The sequence below is a fragment of the Hippocampus comes genome, unplaced genomic scaffold, assembly GCF_001891065.2.
Source record: "Hippocampus comes isolate QL1 unplaced genomic scaffold, H_comes_QL1_v1.1 scaffold110, whole genome shotgun sequence".
Classification (NCBI taxonomy): Eukaryota; Metazoa; Chordata; class Actinopteri; order Syngnathiformes; family Syngnathidae; genus Hippocampus; species Hippocampus comes.
Window position 1 is genome coordinate 1,547,754 of NW_017805498.1, and position 18,811 is coordinate 1,566,564.

At 43.3% G+C, this 18,811-nt stretch overlaps 2 protein-coding genes across 5 annotated transcripts in view; one reads left to right on the forward strand and one right to left on the reverse strand.

Moving 5' to 3' along the window:
* The first annotated feature begins 1,637 nt into the window (after positions 1 to 1,637).
* On the forward strand, positions 1,638 to 6,970 carry b3gnt9 (UDP-GlcNAc:betaGal beta-1,3-N-acetylglucosaminyltransferase 9). Of its 3 annotated transcripts, XR_002169062.1 has the most exons (8): positions 1,638 to 1,892; positions 3,261 to 3,538; positions 3,620 to 3,739; positions 4,222 to 4,557; positions 5,332 to 5,558; positions 5,648 to 5,903; positions 5,980 to 6,721; positions 6,793 to 6,970. XR_002169062.1 is itself a non-coding variant. In XM_019876889.1 (7 exons), the coding sequence occupies exons 2-7, from the start codon at positions 3,440 to 3,442 to the stop codon at positions 6,322 to 6,324; spliced, it is 1,383 nt and encodes a 460-aa protein (XP_019732448.1). In that variant the 5' UTR covers positions 1,638 to 1,892; positions 3,261 to 3,439; the 3' UTR covers positions 6,325 to 6,752. The 3 variants fall into 3 exon arrangements, 2 of the variants coding, with proteins under 2 accessions (XP_019732448.1, XP_019732449.1); XM_019876889.1 differs by lacking the exon at positions 6,793 to 6,970 and having other exon boundaries at positions 5,980 to 6,752; XM_019876890.1 differs by lacking the exons at positions 1,638 to 1,892; positions 6,793 to 6,970 and adding an exon at positions 2,798 to 3,152 and having other exon boundaries at positions 5,980 to 6,752.
* Positions 6,971 to 7,321: 351 nt separating this feature from the next.
* The window catches only part of phaf1 (phagosome assembly factor 1), a 16,842-nt gene continuing 5,352 nt past the window's right edge, over positions 7,322 to 18,811 (reverse strand). For both annotated transcript variants that reach the window (XM_019876893.1, XM_019876892.1), the window contains 10 exons: positions 16,532 to 16,596; positions 16,332 to 16,444; positions 15,942 to 16,075; positions 15,724 to 15,807; positions 14,948 to 15,030; positions 14,778 to 14,821; positions 14,657 to 14,706; positions 14,202 to 14,260; positions 13,972 to 14,044; positions 7,322 to 11,933 (listed from right to left, as the gene is read on the reverse strand). In XM_019876893.1, coding sequence (XP_019732452.1) covers positions 11,835 to 11,933; positions 13,972 to 14,044; positions 14,202 to 14,260; positions 14,657 to 14,706; positions 14,778 to 14,821; positions 14,948 to 15,030; positions 15,724 to 15,807; positions 15,942 to 16,075; positions 16,332 to 16,444; positions 16,532 to 16,596 — 804 coding nt within the window. In that variant the 3' untranslated portion in view covers positions 7,322 to 11,834. The remainder of the gene's footprint in view (positions 11,934 to 13,971; positions 14,045 to 14,201; positions 14,261 to 14,656; positions 14,707 to 14,777; positions 14,822 to 14,947; positions 15,031 to 15,723; positions 15,808 to 15,941; positions 16,076 to 16,331; positions 16,445 to 16,531; positions 16,597 to 18,811) is intronic.

Below are 18,811 nucleotides of genomic sequence, written 5' to 3' on the forward strand. Positions count from 1 at the left end.
TATGAGGGGGAGCACAATAAAGTGGTTGCACAAATACGCACACCCATCACCTAATACTGTTGTAGTACTCTGTTTTGCAAAAATGCTCAAAATCTGTTAGATTTTGAGGAAATCTGTGTACAGCCGCCTTCAGGTCGTCCCAAAAATGGTCCATCAAATTGAGGTCTTGACTCGAGCTGGGCAATTCCAAATCGCTAATCTGCTGGTGAAGCCACTCATTTGCTGATTTGGATGTGTGCTTTTGTTCATTGTCATATTGTAATATGAAATTTTTATTTCATCCATCTGTCCACCCATCCATTTTCTGACCCGCTTATCCTCACAAGGGTCGGCCCATTCCAGCTGTCTCCGGGCAGCAGGCGGGGGACACCCTGAACTGGTCGCCAGCCAATCGCGTGGCACACACAGACGAACAACCATCCGCACCCACACTCACACCTAGGGACAATTTTTTGAGTGTTCAATCAGCCTGTCATGCATGTTTTTGGAATGTGGGAGGAAACCGGAGGACCCGGAGAAAACCCACGCAGGCCCGGGGAGAACATGCAAACACCACACAGGAAGGCAGGAGCTGGAATTGAACCCTGCACCTCTGCATTGTGAGGTCGACGCACGAATCAGTTGACCACCAGGCCGCCCTTATTTCATCTTCCACTTTATTGCAGAAACCCAAAGGCTTTGTTAGTTGCAAAACTAATTTCTCGACCTTGACTAAGGCCCCAATTCCAACTGAAGAAAAACAGCCCCAAAATAAAGAAGATGAGAAATCAGCCTCGTGGCACCCTCCTTGACCAATTTCCTCACCTTTTTACTCATTTTTGGGGGAACATCCAGCTCTGGATAATGTCACCATTGTGGCGTATTTTTACCACTCACGGATGACTGTTTTTATTGTGTGTCACAAAGATCCCTCTGATGACGATGAATCTCTCTGCAGAAAAGCCTACTAAAACATCTGAACTTTATATGGGCTTAATAAGAACCAGCGTAAATGCTGGCAGGAATGTGCTGACTCCCATTCAGTGGTTAATTCTGAACACAGCCACATCCCCGTTATAAGAAGGTGTGCACAGTTGTGGATACACAGAGGCCACTTGAGTGATATTCTACCAAAGTCTTTGTCTTGCATCTAAAACTTGTGCATGCAATAAACTACATTCTGTTCCCCTGGAAAGCCAAACCCACTATACTTTGAAAGAAATCGCTGGGACAGTGATTAGTCTCGATTTCGGTGGACCACATATCGTTTTGTCACAGAAGCAGAACTCTTTAATGTGCCTTCAGTAGAGTCTTCTGAGGAGACAAAAAAAAAAAAAGAATCACAAATTATCATCATTGATGCTCATTATGAGAAGCTTCTCATATTCACTTTGTCAAATGCCATTGTGGACTGAATCTTCTTTACTTCTGCTAGAAATAGTTATTCTGTTGGGTGTTCAGAACAAACCCAATGACATTACAGAGATGAAATGTCATTTAGCTCCACAATCCACTCTTTTTTTTTCCTTTGACAACCCCAACCCCCATTCCGCTGTTCCTTCAAATTTCAGCCACGTGGTTCGGTTTCAGGAGATGCTGCGTTCAGGCCCTCCCTTTTAGATCCCGCACGACCACCAAATCCTAACACTTTTTTTTACCAAGTTTTACCGGTGGTATGAAGCAAATGCATCTGCTATCTTTCATCTTTATAACTGTACTTGGTTTCTCTAACGTATTTCGCGATTCAAAATTACTTACTAGCAAGGGAAATGCAATGCTTGCTCAATCTGTTTCAGAAAGTTGAGTAGTAAATGGCATATTTCCCATAGCATCTAAAGGCAACATGAGCGCCAGTGTGGAGACGCAATACGTCCAGATGTTTCCAGTTTGTCCTACCTCCTCCGTCCGCTTTGGTAAGTTTGAATGAATTCGTTATATACGCTGTACTTACATGCAATTTACTATGTCTTAATAAAATAGGGCTGCTGACGTTGTCAACAAGCTGGAAAATATAAATGTGCGCGTTTTTTCGGACTTTTTCTGTCACGTTCACTTATACTCCGTTATAATAATTAGACGTTACGTATTATATGAAGATACTTCGTTTTTAACATTTGGGAGCGTTCCTCCGACATAATGAATGTTTTGCTGACACATTATTTCTTTAATTAGACGGCACCCGAATAAAATGCTGTATACAGTATTCGCTTATATAACAGACACGCCCCCCTCATTTGTACACGCTGTGAAGTTGTATAGCTTCGGAGTTAGAAAAAGAAAAATCCTTGGTTTAAAAGGAAGACTTTTACTCAAGTTTTACTCTTATTTAATAGCGTCACAATGTATCCAAAATTCTCATAAGTTAAACTATAATAACACACAGGAGGAGGTAAAAACGACAGTACAATTCTATTTTTTTGTGTCTAGATGTGTTTAATATTTTGAAATATTAGAAATATTAAAAAGTCCTGTTGATGCAGTGATAGACATAAGCTGTAGTTCATAACAATTAACACCTCTCAGCCAATCAAAATAGAGCATTGTTGGCTGAAAAACAAGTGTGTAGGTCATAAGTATTTTAGTTGGTTTGTCAAACAGCAGACCCACCCCGCCAAAAACAAACAAACCAACATGATTGTGAAGGAGTGGCACAAGCCATGCAAATACCCTTTCAATTTTGAAAAAAAGTGAACATGTACAGTGTACCTAGTATAATTTTGATTCACTTTTCACAATAGTGCGTGTGTGTGTGTGTGTGTGTGTGTGTGTGTGTGTGTGTGTGTGTGTGTGTGATGAATAGAATTCCGCATACTTGTAAAACAAGGCTGTGTGTAGAAAAAAAAATCTGAAACTGCATTTAAGGGTGGCTCAATACTGGCTGTCCATATATGGGCCAGAGTTGTAAATTGATTTCTGGCCCACATACTTCACTCAACAACTGGTTTGCCAGAGTCAAGCCAATGCCTCCTTTGCCACTACTGGGCCATGTTTGGCCCACATGCCTTATGCCAGTGCCGACGCATGGCCACCTGTGCCGCTTCATGCCGAATGTGGGCCAAATGTCTTTGCTGACTGAGAAGAGTCCACTTCCAATGTGGCCAAGTGAAGCAGTACCAAAAGGAACCAGCAGAGAGAGCCTTGTGGACAGGACTGAAACTGAACTGTAGGGCCTGGTACAATCAGGCCAAATTGTTTGAGAGTTTGACCAAAATCCGATTCTTTTATTTTTCACATCGCATTGTCATGATCTCCCTCTTGTGACTCTGTTCTGTTTGTGTCAGGATGCCCGTGCTGGGTCTGGAGAAGGAGAGCAATGGAAATAAAGGGTTGCCTTTCAGACTCTCACGGAATAGAGAAAACATACGTTTTGTTGGACAAATGGTGAAGTCGTCCAAGCAGAGATGCTTAAGAGATCTCTTCCTACTTCACCCCCTGTTAAATACGCGACTAAAGCCAGAAAATGGTGACGCTGAGGAGAAGAGGGTGTTACATAAAAGGAGACGTGATGTGCACGTTGCTGCTACTGCTGCTCTTCTCCTTGTTGCTCTATGTGCGACAGGTAGACCCAAATGGAATCATATGTCACAAAGAACCTAACCTGCACAAAGCTCCCATTCTCATTAGTCCTGTGATGTTCCAGGTCCTTTTGTCCTCTGGGTGGGACAAGCCAGCATGGAGTCTGGAAATCCTTCGTCCCACCAGCCCCAGTCGGACCCTGCTAGGATCCAACAGAGTCAGAGTGTCCCAGGAGCCCCTGCCGGTGAGATTCAAGGGTTCAGGAAGAGTGAAAGACGTACAGTTTTGCACTGGAGCCCCGTATCTATCTGCAAACTAACTACACTCTACTGCAGGGGTAGGGAACTCCGGTTCTTCGAGAGCCATATCCTGCCTGTTTTAGAGCTCTCCCTGATTCAATCGATCATGATTGTTTCAGGCTTCTACAGTGCTTGCTGATCCTTTGAATCAGGTGCGTTGGTGTAGGGAGGGATGTAAAACAGGCCTGATGTGGCTCTCGAGGAACCGGAGTTCCCTACTGCTGCTCAACAATTTGTTGGGGGAGGCTGTTTGTGTTTTGATTTATCAGAATTCTTAATACGACTTAAATGTTGAAAATAACGCCACCTGTACTGGTTCACAGAATGTTAAATAGCATCTACAGTACAATCAGTATGTGTGTAATGATTTCTGCTTTACTTTATGTCACATCAAATGTCCGTTGTCATTATGTGTTCAAATGAGCAGTATGCAGCCAGCCCCTCTGAGCCTCAGCTACCTCTCTGTGAACACAAGTCAAAACGTCCTAAGCCCAAGTCCAAAGCTCAGTCTAAATCCAAAGGAAAGTCCAAGTCTCGACAGAAGAGCATCACACCGACCAAGACGAGCGGCGCGCCTGTGCCGACATTGCCGCTGTTTGACTTTGTGCGCTATATGCGAGAGAAGGACAACCGCAACTTCCGTCTGCTAATAGATCAACCGCAGAAATGTCAGCTGGGAGGATCCGAACGAGCCGGAGAAAACCGCGAGCTTTACATGCTCATTGCAGTGAAATCTGTTGCTGCAGATTTTGATAAGCGGCAGGTAAATAAAATGCTGATTTTTTTTTTTTTGTCTTACCATCTGTCTCAGCCAGCGATTCAACAAACCGCCGAGTTCCCCTACTGAACAGAATTTTACTTCCAACTTCTTTTTCGGTACGGTTTAGCTGATGTTATAGGCAGACATAGTCCTCTCGGTTTCTCTGCTGCTGTATCATCAATGTAGTTCTTCCAGTTCTTGAATGCAACACAGAGCTTTTCTCAACTTCAGCTTTGCTTTGTCATTGTGCAACCATTCAACATTGAAACTCTCAGTCCAACACTCCTAAATTTCCTCTCTCCTGGCTGTTTCCTCACAGTGGGGACTCCAATTGGCTAGAGTTGCGCACATTTTCACCGCGGAGTAAATTGGAGTAAATTCGCTCACAGCTCGCAGGTCTGTCTCTACGTGGCCCGGTCCCGATCAGCGGATCGGTGCTTGGGGACCCCTGTCCTAAACAACCAACCTCCTCTTCTTCATGTTCGACCAACAGCCGCCCTATTTTCATTCGCACCCTGTAGGTCAGCAGCACTGTTGGCGGTCATTGTAAACTCAGGCCCCGACCAATCCGGTATGGAAGTCAGTTCTAATTCCCATATTTGATTTCGACACTGTTTTATGTTGTTGCCTGAGGCCACCCTTGCCCTCATGAGAGTACACTCGCTTGTGAAATTCGTGGCTGGTTCCGACCCCGAATAGGATATGTGGTAGAAAATGTGCGGGTGCTCTTTTGTTTTCAGACAAAACTGAAGTTCTCTCCACTTTCACTTACCTCAGGTGGTACGTCGGACCTGGGGTAAAGAAGGCGGGTCTGTCCGCACCGTCTTCCTGTTGGGGGTGCCCAAGAATCGCACTGCCTTACCTCTGTGGGATCAGCTGCTGACCTACGAGAGTCAAACCTTCGAGGACATTCTTCTGTGGGACTTTGAGGACACCTTCTTCAACTTGACCTTAAAGGAAACGCACTTTCTGGAATGGGTCAACCACACCTGTCCTCACGTCAAGTCAGTGTTCGATCCACCCGCCACCTGAGGCGAGGCGCAGCCAACCTCATTTCTCCTCATTCTTTTGTCTCTTGTCATCGTCGTCTCAGGTTCATCTTCAAAGGGGATGCCGATGTTTATGTGAACGTGGAGAACATACTGGAGATGCTTCAAGGTGAAAAGTCAAATGAGGATCTTTTCATTGGCGATATAATCGTCAACGCCAAACCCATTCGGCGCCGCACTTCCAAGTACTACGTGCCAGAGTATGTGTACGGCAGTGCTTTGTACCCGTCTTATGCCGGGGGAGGAGGCTTCGTCATGTCCGGGCATACAGCGCGGAGGCTCAGCGTCTCCTGTCAACAAGTATTTGACCCGAACTACAAAGTCCAATTCGTCTTTTTGGTGTCTTTTGTTTGACATTCGTCTTTCGAAATTCCAGGTCGAGCTGTTCCCCATCGATGACGTGTTCCTGGGAATGTGCCTCCAGCTGCTTGGAATCAAGCCATTGCGTCACCAAGGTTTTCGGACCTTCGGCATTCCCCGTCCATCGGCGGCACCTCACCTCCAGACGTTCGACCCGTGTTTTTACCGGGAGCTCATGGTGGTTCACAGCCTCAGCGTGCCCCAGATATGGCTCATGTGGAAGTTGTTGAATGACCCCAAACTGAACTGTCACAACAGGTCCAGATCAACAACCGGACCCTTCAGGTGGAGGACTGGAGATTCAAAAGGGGAGGGGGAGACTGACTATGATGAGAAGGGAGTGTTTGTCACACACGATTAACACCCTGCGGGGAAGACGTGGTCAAATTTGAAAGGGCCGAGATCCGAAGCACAGTCACGTGACACCTCATCCCAAGTTGGCAGACCGACGAGATGAGCAGACATGCTTCTGTATTTTTCCCCCCTGCGTTAAGGAGGCATTAACGAAGGATTCTAGCTTTTACTGCTCAATGTGATATCATTGTTCACAAATGACTCACATCAACTTTTTTTTTTGGTGAGAGTTGATGTCAAACAACAGTCTTCAATGTACTACAAATGCGCTGTCATGCATACATGAACGTGAGACGCTAAAATGGATGACAAAATCTGGTTTACTTGATTAAATCTGTTCAAGTGTAAAGGTGACAATAGCACTCAAATAATTAACGGGTTAATTGTTTGTTGAGAACTGTATCGTTGTGAGGATCTGATTGTTGATTAATTGCATATGATAATTAACGGGTTAATTGTTTGTTGAGAACTATAGTTGTGAGGATCTGATTGTTGATTAATTGCATATGAAGGTGGGTCAGCCAAAATGGTGTTTACCACTTAGCTGCAAACAACAGAGTTGACACGGGTTTAAAACTACCCATAGTATTGAGATAAAGCTACTATGAAATGGGTTAGCAGGATTTCCGTACACCTGTGGTTGAAAAAAAAAATCTACATGATGCAAATGGTCTTCTTCAGGGATCCGGCTGGACGCCATCATTCATTATTACTGAGATTTGAACCCCAACCCCCATGTCCAAAGTCAACAGTGTTACCCCCCTTTTTTGTTTTTTAAGTGTGTATGCACATTTTCACTTTCTAAACTGAAACTTCGTTTCTGTGATCCAGATGTTTTTGAGAACTTTAATTTTGTATGTTTCAGTGGTTTTGTCCTTTTGTTTACGAGTCTCCGACTGCGAATTACAGTCCTGTGATCCCCTTGACAGCACATTTGATGGTTTACTTACTTTCAAGATTTGGTGAATATGTACCATGCAAAGAAAGAGCCTTCCAAATGTTAGTCACATCCAGATTGTTCATTTTTATTTTCTTTTGGTCAATTCTCACACAGAAAATTAATACTGGATGTTAATGAGCTGATCATTTGCTCTCATAAAGGTTGTGCAAAACGTGTTCTCGTTGTATTCACTTGCATGGTTGCAGTTTGAAGTCAACAAGCACAAATCTTGCAATGCTTCGAGAGCATTTTACAGAAGCAAAACTGCACAATCTACTGTAATTATTGCGTTTATTGTATGCGTGAATGTGAGGCTTTGTAAAAGCACTTTGGGCAGCAGGTGGTGGAGATGACGCGCTAAGTGGACTCCAATTTGCCCTTCGCTCAACATGCTGAGTAAGCCACTCATTTCTTCTTCCACAATCAAAGGAATTAGCATTCAAAATATACATCGTCACATTGGAATCATGTTACCACATTTCAATCGGGCACATTCGCCACCGTTTTGAAAGAATGGATTTGAAAAGTTACACTTGGAGGGTCAACGGTTTGCGTGCGTGATGGAAACAGAACTGACAAATACAAAGTCTTAACGTGACGGTAATATTACAAGCAAAACAAGGCATTATAAATTAAAACTTAATCATCTTCACTGACCATGCCCATGAAATGAAAGACAATCTGCACAAATGGATAGCTTGTCTTGCAAGCCATTTCCGGTTTAGATCCGTCCACCTGAGTTGATGCGCTCATTCACCAACGGGCCACCACAGCATGAAGCTGGCCTGAGCTCACCAAGACTATTTACAACGTTATTAGTTCGCCATTGGGACACCTTTTAATGGAATCTATACAGTGTATAGCATACACTGTATAAACGCTGAGACAAGCTTTAATGAGTGTTTGGTGGTTGGTGTAAATATGACCAACACTCAAAAGAGGTCAAAAGAAAAGTACAAAACATCAAGGTATCGTACAAAAAAAATAAAATAAATGCAATAAATCCGAACAGGCAAAATTTGAAATTGACACAAGACGTCAACAGCAGCATGTAAGATGCTGTGATGAGAGGCAATATAAACACTCACTCACCAAACAGATGCAATTGTCCATTATCATTCTATGTACAAGGAATTTTTTTCCCTATTTTACAAAGGATATCACGACGAGTCAAAAACAGGCTCAGTGGGAGATGAGGCACAATGTTCAGCAGTTTTTTTTTCCTTTTCTGCTTTCTTTTTACACCAAAGCAATTTGCCGGTAAGCGTTTGAATACAACTCTTCTCAGAATAATTACAATATTTCCAACCCAACAAGTGGAAAAACAAGAACAGGAAAGATCACGAAGCAAATAATGTTCCTTCTGCATCAGCTGTTCCTATCAGTAAAAATGTTGCAGTAAGCAAACTAAGACTCCACTTCTGACACGAGCCCAAAACTATTTTTGCATCTCTCCTTTGCAGTCCAAATGTGAAGGATTTAGTTTCCAGGGCAAAAGAGAAATGACCGACCAAAAAGGTGCATGAGGGTCACGCTGTCAAGAGAAAACCAACATACACGCTAGTAGAATTACAGTACACATGAATTTCGGCCATACTTGCAACAATGAAGCGCTATTTTTACAAAAAAAACGTCCTGGAAAAAAAATAAGTAAAATGTTACCCAGACGATGTCTAAAGTGTTATTTTATGAAAATAAATTCCAAATATTACAGGACAAATGTCCACATTTCAGAGAGAGAAAAAAAACTTTTACAAAAAAGTGTACTTTTGGAGAATAAAGGCCTAATTTTACGCTGTTGCAATTAAAACAAACAACGGTGGACATGAAAGTCCGTCAGTCGACCTTGTGTCATTATTTCAGGCTGGCCCAGTCCATCCATCACTGACGGTGAAAGCCAATCGGCGTTAAGAAGGTAATGACCACATCACATGTAGGCGCAGCACAAGTAGGTTTGAGTTAAAAACAGTGTTTGGATACCTTTTGGTTCCACAGACTGCAATGACATTGTCCCATTATGTATTTATTGCACCAATCAACATGCTGTGCGTGTGTGTTCTTGTTTTTTATGCGTGCATGTGGCATAGTAAGTACGTCCTCCCCACCACTGGACTGGGCCGGCCGAAAATAATGATGGCAAGATGACTGACGGAATGATGTTTCCACAAAACAAACAAACACCCAAAAAACAAAAAGCATTGTTATGGCACAGCAACACCGTCAGCAGTTTGAACTTATCAACAAGCTCTGTTTTGAACAAACGCTCCTAATTTATTCGACTCCCAGAAAAATACAAAGCAGGCATCGACAAGGGCGCAGGAAAGGGGACGGACAAGAGATAACCGTGTCAATCATCCCATGACTGACAGTTGCCCTAGAAAAGCGTATTTACAGTTTTATGTATAAAAGTAATATTGAATTGGTGGGCTGTTACGTGATATGTTTTCCCTAGGGGGCCCCAATTCTCTGGCATTATCGAGGAAGACAATGGCTGCGGGTCTCCGAGCGGCATTAACGTTTCGGCTGAAATTTCAACATCCAATTAGGTTTTTTTTCGCGTGACAAGATTGCGCGCGACTATTTTTCTTTTGGCACAAATACTACTTGATAGTTTTGTAATCATGTGAATGACAGAGCAATTCAGGGCAGCTCCTTTGATAGCCTATCGTGGCACCTACATGCGAGATGTTCCAAACAGCAGTGCTCAACTTCTTCAGGCTTTTTTTGCCACCTGTCCGATAGCTTTTGCAGCCTTTGGGGTGTATTCAATGAAATGTAGCTTGAACGTGATTTGAAATTCACTGTATTCAGTTTTTATTTATGTTTAACACAAGGTTCCCAATGTCATCGGAACGAGCTTTGGAGTCAGTGGGAGGCTTTTCTACCGCCTTGATGTGCAGGAATGCCTTGAAAAACATTTGTGCATTTACGCAATATCCTTGCCATCCAGATTGAGGTACATGTACCACAGTGCTACGCTTTGCCCTCAGTCGTGGAATATTGAATGAATGCAGCTTTTCCTCTGGAAAAGTTGTCCTACTCAGGAGGACGATGGAAAGCCGTTTGCAAATCTATCCAGATTAAGGTCATACTAATAGGCCAAAACTGACACAAAGTCAAAAAACACGTGTAGTTATTCTACTCGTCTAATGAATTGGTTTACGAGTGAGGACAAAGAGCATACTTGTACATGGATGGACCTTAAGCTGCATATAAAAATAAAAATGCTCAAACAGCTTGTCGTGGGAAGGAACCGAACGCAACATACCAACCCACCTCTTGCCTGACGCGATGACACAGCATGAAAAGGTTACAGGTGAGGTCAGCAAACCAGAACAAAATGACCCTGAAATGTCTTTGGCGTTTGTATTTGGCAGCTAAATGAACAGGAGAAAGCGGACGTTGCTGAGGGATGAAAAGCCAAGCGTCACCGGGTTGGAGAGTAGTCTACACAGGCGCGTAAGCACACAGGGCGAAAAGGAACAGAAGGTGTGTCGACACACACAACACGCCACAGGGCAATCTATTCTCTAAGCTTGGTCATTTAATTAATAAGACCGCTTCCCCCGTCCCGGCACCCCCAAAAAGGAAAAAAAAAAAAAACATTCCCTTTTCAACTTGCTTACTCCTAACATACCCGGCAATCAAGTACAGAGGTGCATTTGCGTGCAAAGGTCTACCTTGCTATAAGAAAAAGTACACGGAAATAGTGATAGGATGATGATTGAGGCAGGGCACAGAAAACGGGGATGGGGGCATTGTTCAATGCTTCTAACATGCGGGACTAAAAAAAAAAAAAAGAAAAAAAAAGAAAAAAGAAGAGGTGGCCAATTTGTGCTTGTACTCTAATCCGAGCCCGTCTGTCGAGTTCATGCGGCGTTTGTGTGCACGTCGACAAGAGTTCAACGCTGACCTCTCTTTGGAACAAAGTAAACTGGCCGTTAGTGTGCTTCATTGTTTGGATAGGAGACGATTCAGCAGGCTAACTCATGCGGGTGATCGTTTCGGGGTAGATGGGAGTGACTAGGGAAGCCATGTTTGAACACTTCCGCTTTGAGGCGTCACATTTGGCTCCGCCATTGAATGCTTGGTCCCTTTATTGTCCAATAAGTTTTGGATCAGCCGGCTTTGCCGCCTCTCCATTCATCAGTCCTCTGCAGCGTCTGATGGCTCTCTCTGGATCGGTTGGCGTCTTCGGGCGGCAGCTGCTGGCTGGCACTGGGGGTTGTTCACGACGAGTCCCAGAATCAAGCCCACGTTTATATTTTACGTTTGACTTTGAGTGGAACAGATTTTCTTGGTTGTGATTTCCACAAGTCCACAGCGGCAGCACAGCTTCAGAGCAGCTCTCAGCTGCATTTCACTTCCTGTACTTCCTTTCTACCGGTTCCGCCGGTAAGTGCCAGTTCTCCAACACAGACAAGTCTTGAGTGCGATTCTTGCAAGCCAACAGAAAAACGAATGCAATTGTGGCTGTTTCTGAATTTAATGCAAGAATGGCCGTGTTGTGTCTGTGGCTTACTTAATTTCAACTCTGAGAACAAGACAGAATGAGATGCAGTTGTCCGGTTACTTGTTCAGTGGGAGATGCTGCTACCGGCCTCGGGTTGGGCTGGACCGGTGGTCCGTGGAGCACTGTAGAGCGTCACTGATGCGATGTGGTTATTCTGCATCACCTTGAGGAAAGACCAAACAAACATGATGACTCAACTTGTTCTCTGGTTAATTGACCAAGTTGCGATACCGTGCCATTAATCCCTTTCAAACAGCTTGTAAAAGCTTGCATTTTTCTGCCTTGATTCGGTGGGGCCAAAACATTTACACTGCCGTCCTGGCAATTTGGTGGATGGGAGGCATAATGGGAGAGCGGACATTTTGTTGCTTGTGCCAATCAGACAAAACTGCAGAAGCAAGGACTTGTGCCGCGTTCTAAGTGGCCGTCCAAATGGTTGTTGCTGCTTCGCGTGTTCAGATAATTAGGCCAAGGCCAGCCAGGAAACAGAGTCTCTCCAGTGCCTCCTGGGTCATCCCTGGGGTCTTCTCCCAATGGGACGTGCCTGGAACAGCTCACCAGGGAGGCATCCAGGGGGTATTACACAATACATCTTTATTTATACAGCGCTTTCACAACCGCTACAGCTGTATTAATTCAAAAGTGCGAGCCAGCTCATCTGGCTCCCTTCTGAGACACCTTACAGATGACTGAGCTTCAAACCTATCTCGAATGAAAAGCTCGCAACACCCTGCAGAGGAAACTAATTTCGCCAACTTGTATCAGGAGGGATAGCGTTCTTTCAGTCATGACCCACAACTCGGGACCATCGGAGAGGGGAGGAACGTAGGTCGACTGGTAAATAGAGAGCTTCGCCTTTCAGCTGCGCTCCTTCTTCAACCACTCCAGTAAGAGCTGATGACCACCACCAGACTGGACCCTCTCAACGTCTTTTTGTCCAAATTTTGTCCATGACGGATGAACAGAATCAGTGACAAAAGACAGCCCTGGCTTGAATCCAACCCCCACTGGAAACAAATGAACCCTCCTTTCGGAAATGTGTATCAAACTCTGACACAGGTCGGACAAGGACCAAGCAGCCCATATCAAGGGGTCCAATACCCCCCTGACCCTACCATTTTTTTGGGTTACTTTTTTGGACAAAAGTTTAGGACTCCAGCTTTTATTTCATGGTATTTACATCGAGATGGTCCGGTGGGCGACTGGTTAGCACGTGTGCCTGACAGTGCAGAGGTTTTGGGATTCAATTCCAGGCCTTCCTATGTGGAATTTGTTTTGTTCTCCCTGTGCCTGCGTGGGTTTTTTTCTGGGTCCTCCGGTTTCCTCCCACATTCCCAAAACATGTATGGTAGGTTAACGGAACACCCCAAAGGTGTGATTGTGAGCGCAAATGGTTGTTTGTCTTCTATATCGTGCCCTGCGATTGTTTGGCAACCACTTCAGGTTGTCCCCCGCCTACCGCCCCAAGACAGCTGGGATAGGCTCCAGCACATTTGCAACCCTCGTGAGGATAACCGGATCAGATTATGGATGGATGGATACATCTAGATATGTTTACCATCTCAGGACATAGCACAATTTTTTTTTTAAAGTTACCCACTTTTCACATGAGCAAATGTATTGAAGCACACATTTTTAAATTAATGGATTGTTGTCTGTGGGTGTTGCTTCACAACTCTATTGATATCCTTGGCTGCCCAGTACACGTAGTTTTTTTTCTTTATCGGGACATTGCAAATTGATGTTTTGGCTATGCCCAACATTTGTGGAATGGCTCTGACTGATTTTCCTTCTCCTCTCAGCTTCAAAACGGTTTGCTTTTCTTCCATAGACACCCATCGGATATTCATGTTTGCTTAGCAGCAAATGCAGTTTTAACACGTGAACCCCCCCCCCCCCACCCCTGCAAAAAAGGCTGTATCTAATGCTTAAAAGGCAAGACCTCAACGACAACTCAAAACCCCCTTCAGTCCCACGCTCCAATACTTTTGGTCACTTGAAAAGTGGGTGGGTTCAAAAGGTGCTCTGTACTGAGTTGTTGAACGCGTCGAGATGTCAAGCCCATGAAATAAAAGCTGCAGTTCTTGATCTGAAACCCAAAGTCTTCAGTAGACCACAATAACTGAGGAACTTCCCTTGCCGTTCCAATTCTTTGGAGGGGACTCGACATTCACTCATACTAAAAGTACATACAAACTGACCTCAAAGATCATCCTCTGCAGTCCAAAGCAAAACGTGGAGCCAAAGGGGTTGGTATTGTTGGCAGATGAGGACCTGTTAAGCAGATTTTTCTTTGTTATGGTGATGCTACAATAATGATGCGCTTGTTAAAAATGTTTCGATGAAATACTGTGTAGAAGTATCCTTTTTAGGTGCGTCTGGGGCACAATTTCAAGTGGAGAAATACCATAAAAATCATTTATTTCATTACCTATGAAGCACAACAGGTTTTTCCATTGGGTGGCCCAGCAGTTCCTGAATCTGATCCCACTGGCAATGAAAAAGAAAGTAATGGAAAAACTCAACACTTGCTTACCTTGTGTTAAGTTTACAAGCCCATATGCTTGTCAAAAAGAGGAAATAACAAAGGTATGATGTCACAGAAAACCATAAAAAAAAAACACGAAAGGATCTTGAAGAACTGTTTGGGAAACCTCTGGAGCAGTATCTAAATTTCTGCTGTAAATGTAGTTCCTTTGTTGCTAAAGTGATTGTGATTTTATACCGCTACTAAAATCAACAGAAAAATGACACATAAAACCTATTTCTGTATTGATATCGAATGGATGCTCGTAATGATGTGATTTGACTGCTCATCTCAAAGATAACTAATCTCCTTTCAAACAGCTTCCAGACAGCAGTTTAGAAGTTCAGGAAATGCCTAACCTTGCTGTAAGTGGTCAATACGCAGTCATCTGTCTGAGAGTCAGCACCTCCTGAGAGAAAAGAAATACACGTTGCTAACGAGGGTAATAAAATACAAACGGTAGAGGATCCGGTGCCTCACCTTTTTTTATGACAAGTGAAATCTTAAAGTCACACCGATGATATCTGCAGTGCAAAATGAGACAGAGATGATATAAAAAAATATATATGTACCTTTGCAAATAATACTAATAATCTCAACAAATTCCACAGGTGTCAGAATACCAAAAAAAAATGTAGCAGGATATTTACATATTGAAGTTATAATGTCCCGGGTAGTTGGTATGTAGGACGAACTTCTTCACCAGATGAGTTGTTGAATCAAAAAGGATATCCTGCAAAATAAAAATGAAATAAATACATAAATGGCTGAATCCAAATTGAGGATGTACATTATTTGGACAGAACCAACGCTTTGTTCATTCAAAGCTACACTGTTCTATCAAAACTTTCTGTTAACTCATACATGTCGTGTAACCTTCTTTGCACAATGTAAATTATTGCAGGTGTTGAACTGAAGCGATTCATTTCTTTTTCACAAAGTTAAGCCACACTTGCAATTGGCATCGGGTGCAGACGTGTGACGTGTGGGCACTTCTTTGTCGGATGCAAGCGGGTTCTTATTTGGGTCTCTGGCAGGGCATCAAACTGGGGAAGTGGAATTTTAAAAGGTGAAAGATTCTGTTGGAATGGAGTCTCGAGACTTGCCCAACCCTACTTAGTGGTGATAAGTCCAGGGAGGCTACGATAGTATAGTAACAGAAGAAAAAGGCTCTTGTTGGCTAATGTATGTATGTGTTAGCATTATTATTAGCATGAATAAATTGGAAGCAACGACAACTAGCCATGACCGACCAAGTGAGACATTTTCTTCCCTTAATGGATCATTCAAAACACGCAATAAAAACACAGCATCAAGCTAAGTTGTACGTCACTTACAAATCAGAAAAAAATAGTCATCGTATTACAAGTCTGTAAAATAGAGACACAAAAGCAACGCAAACGTCTTCGGGTATGTCCTTACGCACCACTCCGAGGCTGAAGTAGTTAAAGAAGTAGTCGTTACATTTGGAAGGAACTTGTTTGTGAGGTGATGGAGAGTGGATCTTCATCTGAAATAAAGCAAAGCACGTGTAGAGAAGATTGACTCACACATGCAGAGCATCCTCACTGCAATTACAGATGTTTTCTTTCAACAGGAAACAACACAGATTTAGGAGGAGAGAAGAAAGAAGAGTTTTGACACCTTGTCCTCAGACTTGTAGAATACTTTATGCGGTGACCCGAGAGCACCCAGAACCTCCTGGCAGGAGTCTCCAAAGTAGATGTTTCGTTCTAAGGACCTCACTTTAGCATCACCCATCACCCCGGGACCACAACCTGCACATTCATTGGAAACAAATGAATAAGCAAACACCCGACAAGTCCATCGCTTTCAGTTGCTCTTTGCACATCTGCCTGTGTTAAGATTGCAAATAAGAGTATAATGTGCTATTAAAGCTTTTTATGGTATGGCTTCTAATAACATTTTTCAGTCTGTTTGATTGACACCTGAATGGCTAATAATAATTAAAAAAAATCAATTCTTGAAGTCTGGCTATGGAAGAATGTGGGAATAGGCAAGGAAAGGTGTTACCCGCAGTGAGTAAGCAGAACTTAAGCCCCACTGGTCCTGTAGCCTCTCTCAGCACATCCACACACTCTGCATACACGTTACCAAGGAAACAGGCCAATGGCATCGCTGGTGCTCTGAGTACAAGACAAAAACGCACGTTGAATCCTAGAATACATTAAAATCAAGTCGGCGAAGAGCTTAATTGGGTGCATGTGAAGTACTTTGTTTCTTGCAGGTTGTTGCCAGTGTAGATGTGCATCCTCTTGACCATGGCCCCGTGTGGAATCTGCAGGGAGGCCAAACCCATGACAAAGTTAGGCTGCCAAAAGCAAAACAGCTGCGAGTAATGCTGTGAACGGAAACGCGCAAAGATAGTCGTCGCGAGTCTACATAACACTGCGTCAACTAAAGTCAAGTCTACGACGAAAACTAATGCAGCCACTGGAGTAAGATACACTTCCTGGAATGATCAGAGAACCATTAGGATGAACTGATCAACTCAGCCACATGCCTTTGAAGGGAAAACGCCTTCATGTTTGAACTGATTGGAAACAGTGCATTTGTAATGCGGCTCAGTTCTCTCGTAGGTAGGAATGCTTCATCTGGAAAGATGTAAACAACTTTCACTCCGAGACAGACGCCGTGACTTTGAGCTGATCTTTGGCTAAATTGCCGCTACCGTTCTAAATTCTGAAAGACACCTTTAATTTGAAACATAAACACATGGTGGAGCATCATGATGAGAGAAACTAAACAATTTTAATCCTGCTTCAAAAATGTACTTGGAGTTGTTATGCTGAAACTGCTGTTATATCTGCAACCAATTTAGAAACAGTTGCTAACATACAGATGTGCTGGCGGGGTGAATTTTAGCAAGATGGCTGAGCCCCAAAATATCTTTCATAAAATCGACTATAACAGGTGTGAGGTCATCTCTGGTAAGAGACGCTTTCGAATGGGCACAAAAAAAAAACACAGTCGAGAACAACTTGTATTCTGCTGTAAGATATTAGAATTGGTTCATTTATTAGTTGAAATTGTTTCAGAAATCCTCCATAATTCAACTGTTCTACGGTATGTTCAAAGTAATCAGCCCAATCACTAACCATTGTGGATATTACAACACAAAGCATATTATCACCACATGACAATGTATCAGTAGAATGCAGTGGTTCTCAATCAATTTGCCTAACAAATTAAAATTCATTGGGCTTCGCTCCAACTGACCTAAAATTCGAGCTTTAGAGTTGTGGCATCACTGGGTGATTTGGCATGGAATGACCCTGAATAATAAAGAAATAAATGAGTGTGCCATTGGCTGTAGTGGACATGCAATTAACTTTTGTACAATTGTATTAGTCTGGCAAAAAAAGCATGATCCTCAGGTCACACGCGCCCACCCTTGCATCCCCCCCCCCCCCATTAAAGAAGGACTGGTTTAATGATGAGGTTGCACTCATTGACAACTGAAAAGCCATTATGTGCGCCTGACGTTGTTCACAGCTGAATTCCGACTTTTTGCGGTGTAAAAATTCTGATTTATTTTTTCAAATCCCACCTGGGCCTCTTTTGTATGTGGATATAAATTGGATACGTATGCGATCTGTCTGCAGTATGAACGCTCACCCGCACACATCTGACCTATATGTAATCAAAAGCCAGACAAGTCCCGCGCAGACAAGGGAGAGCGCTTGGGAGAGTGCTGACAAACGTCCGTGAATCCGCAAAGTTGTTTAGTGGAACAGTCTTGACTTAAATTTTATCCGACCTAGAACATGACACATAAACTAGCGACAGTGAGAGTTCATCCACGCAGACGTTTCATTAGTTAAATGCAGCCATGATGTGACATCTTTCATAGATTTATCCATGAATGGGGGTGATCGAGAAGCGTTGCCTCATATTCTCAAAATATTTCTACCTCCTCCCACCTTGCTACTCTGTCAATACGAGTTAAGCTGAGCCCCAATACACTGGATGATATTACTTCCATAAATACTGTTCCAGGTGACGTCAACTGTCATTGTTTGACCTTGTCTGTGTGTTTCAGTTCCTGCTGGAGTGGAGGATGTTCCCTCCACATACATGGCAATGGTGAGTGATGAAAAAAGCGGAAAGGGCGTGGCCTGGCCGGGGGCGTGGCCTGGACGGGGGCGTGGTTACTTATAAAAGTGGCACTAAACATGCTGAAGATAGTGTACTGAATTTACACACTATTTGAAAATTGAACAGAAAAACATCCCAAGATCGCCACTATTCTTTCAAGTGAAAAGTTGTGCAATTTTGCTTATGCATTCCTGGTGAGCATATGTAACTCCAGATTTGCTGCTCAAATTCAAAACTAAAAAAAGTAAACACATTTCCTGCCATATTTAAGATTTGTTCATGACTTGTATTCACAAAGTATTGTGTAAATGTGATAAAAAGCTGTTGATTCTTACCTCATACAGTAACGTCTTTAGTTTGTTTGAAAAATGCCGATCCCAAAGAATAATTGCTCC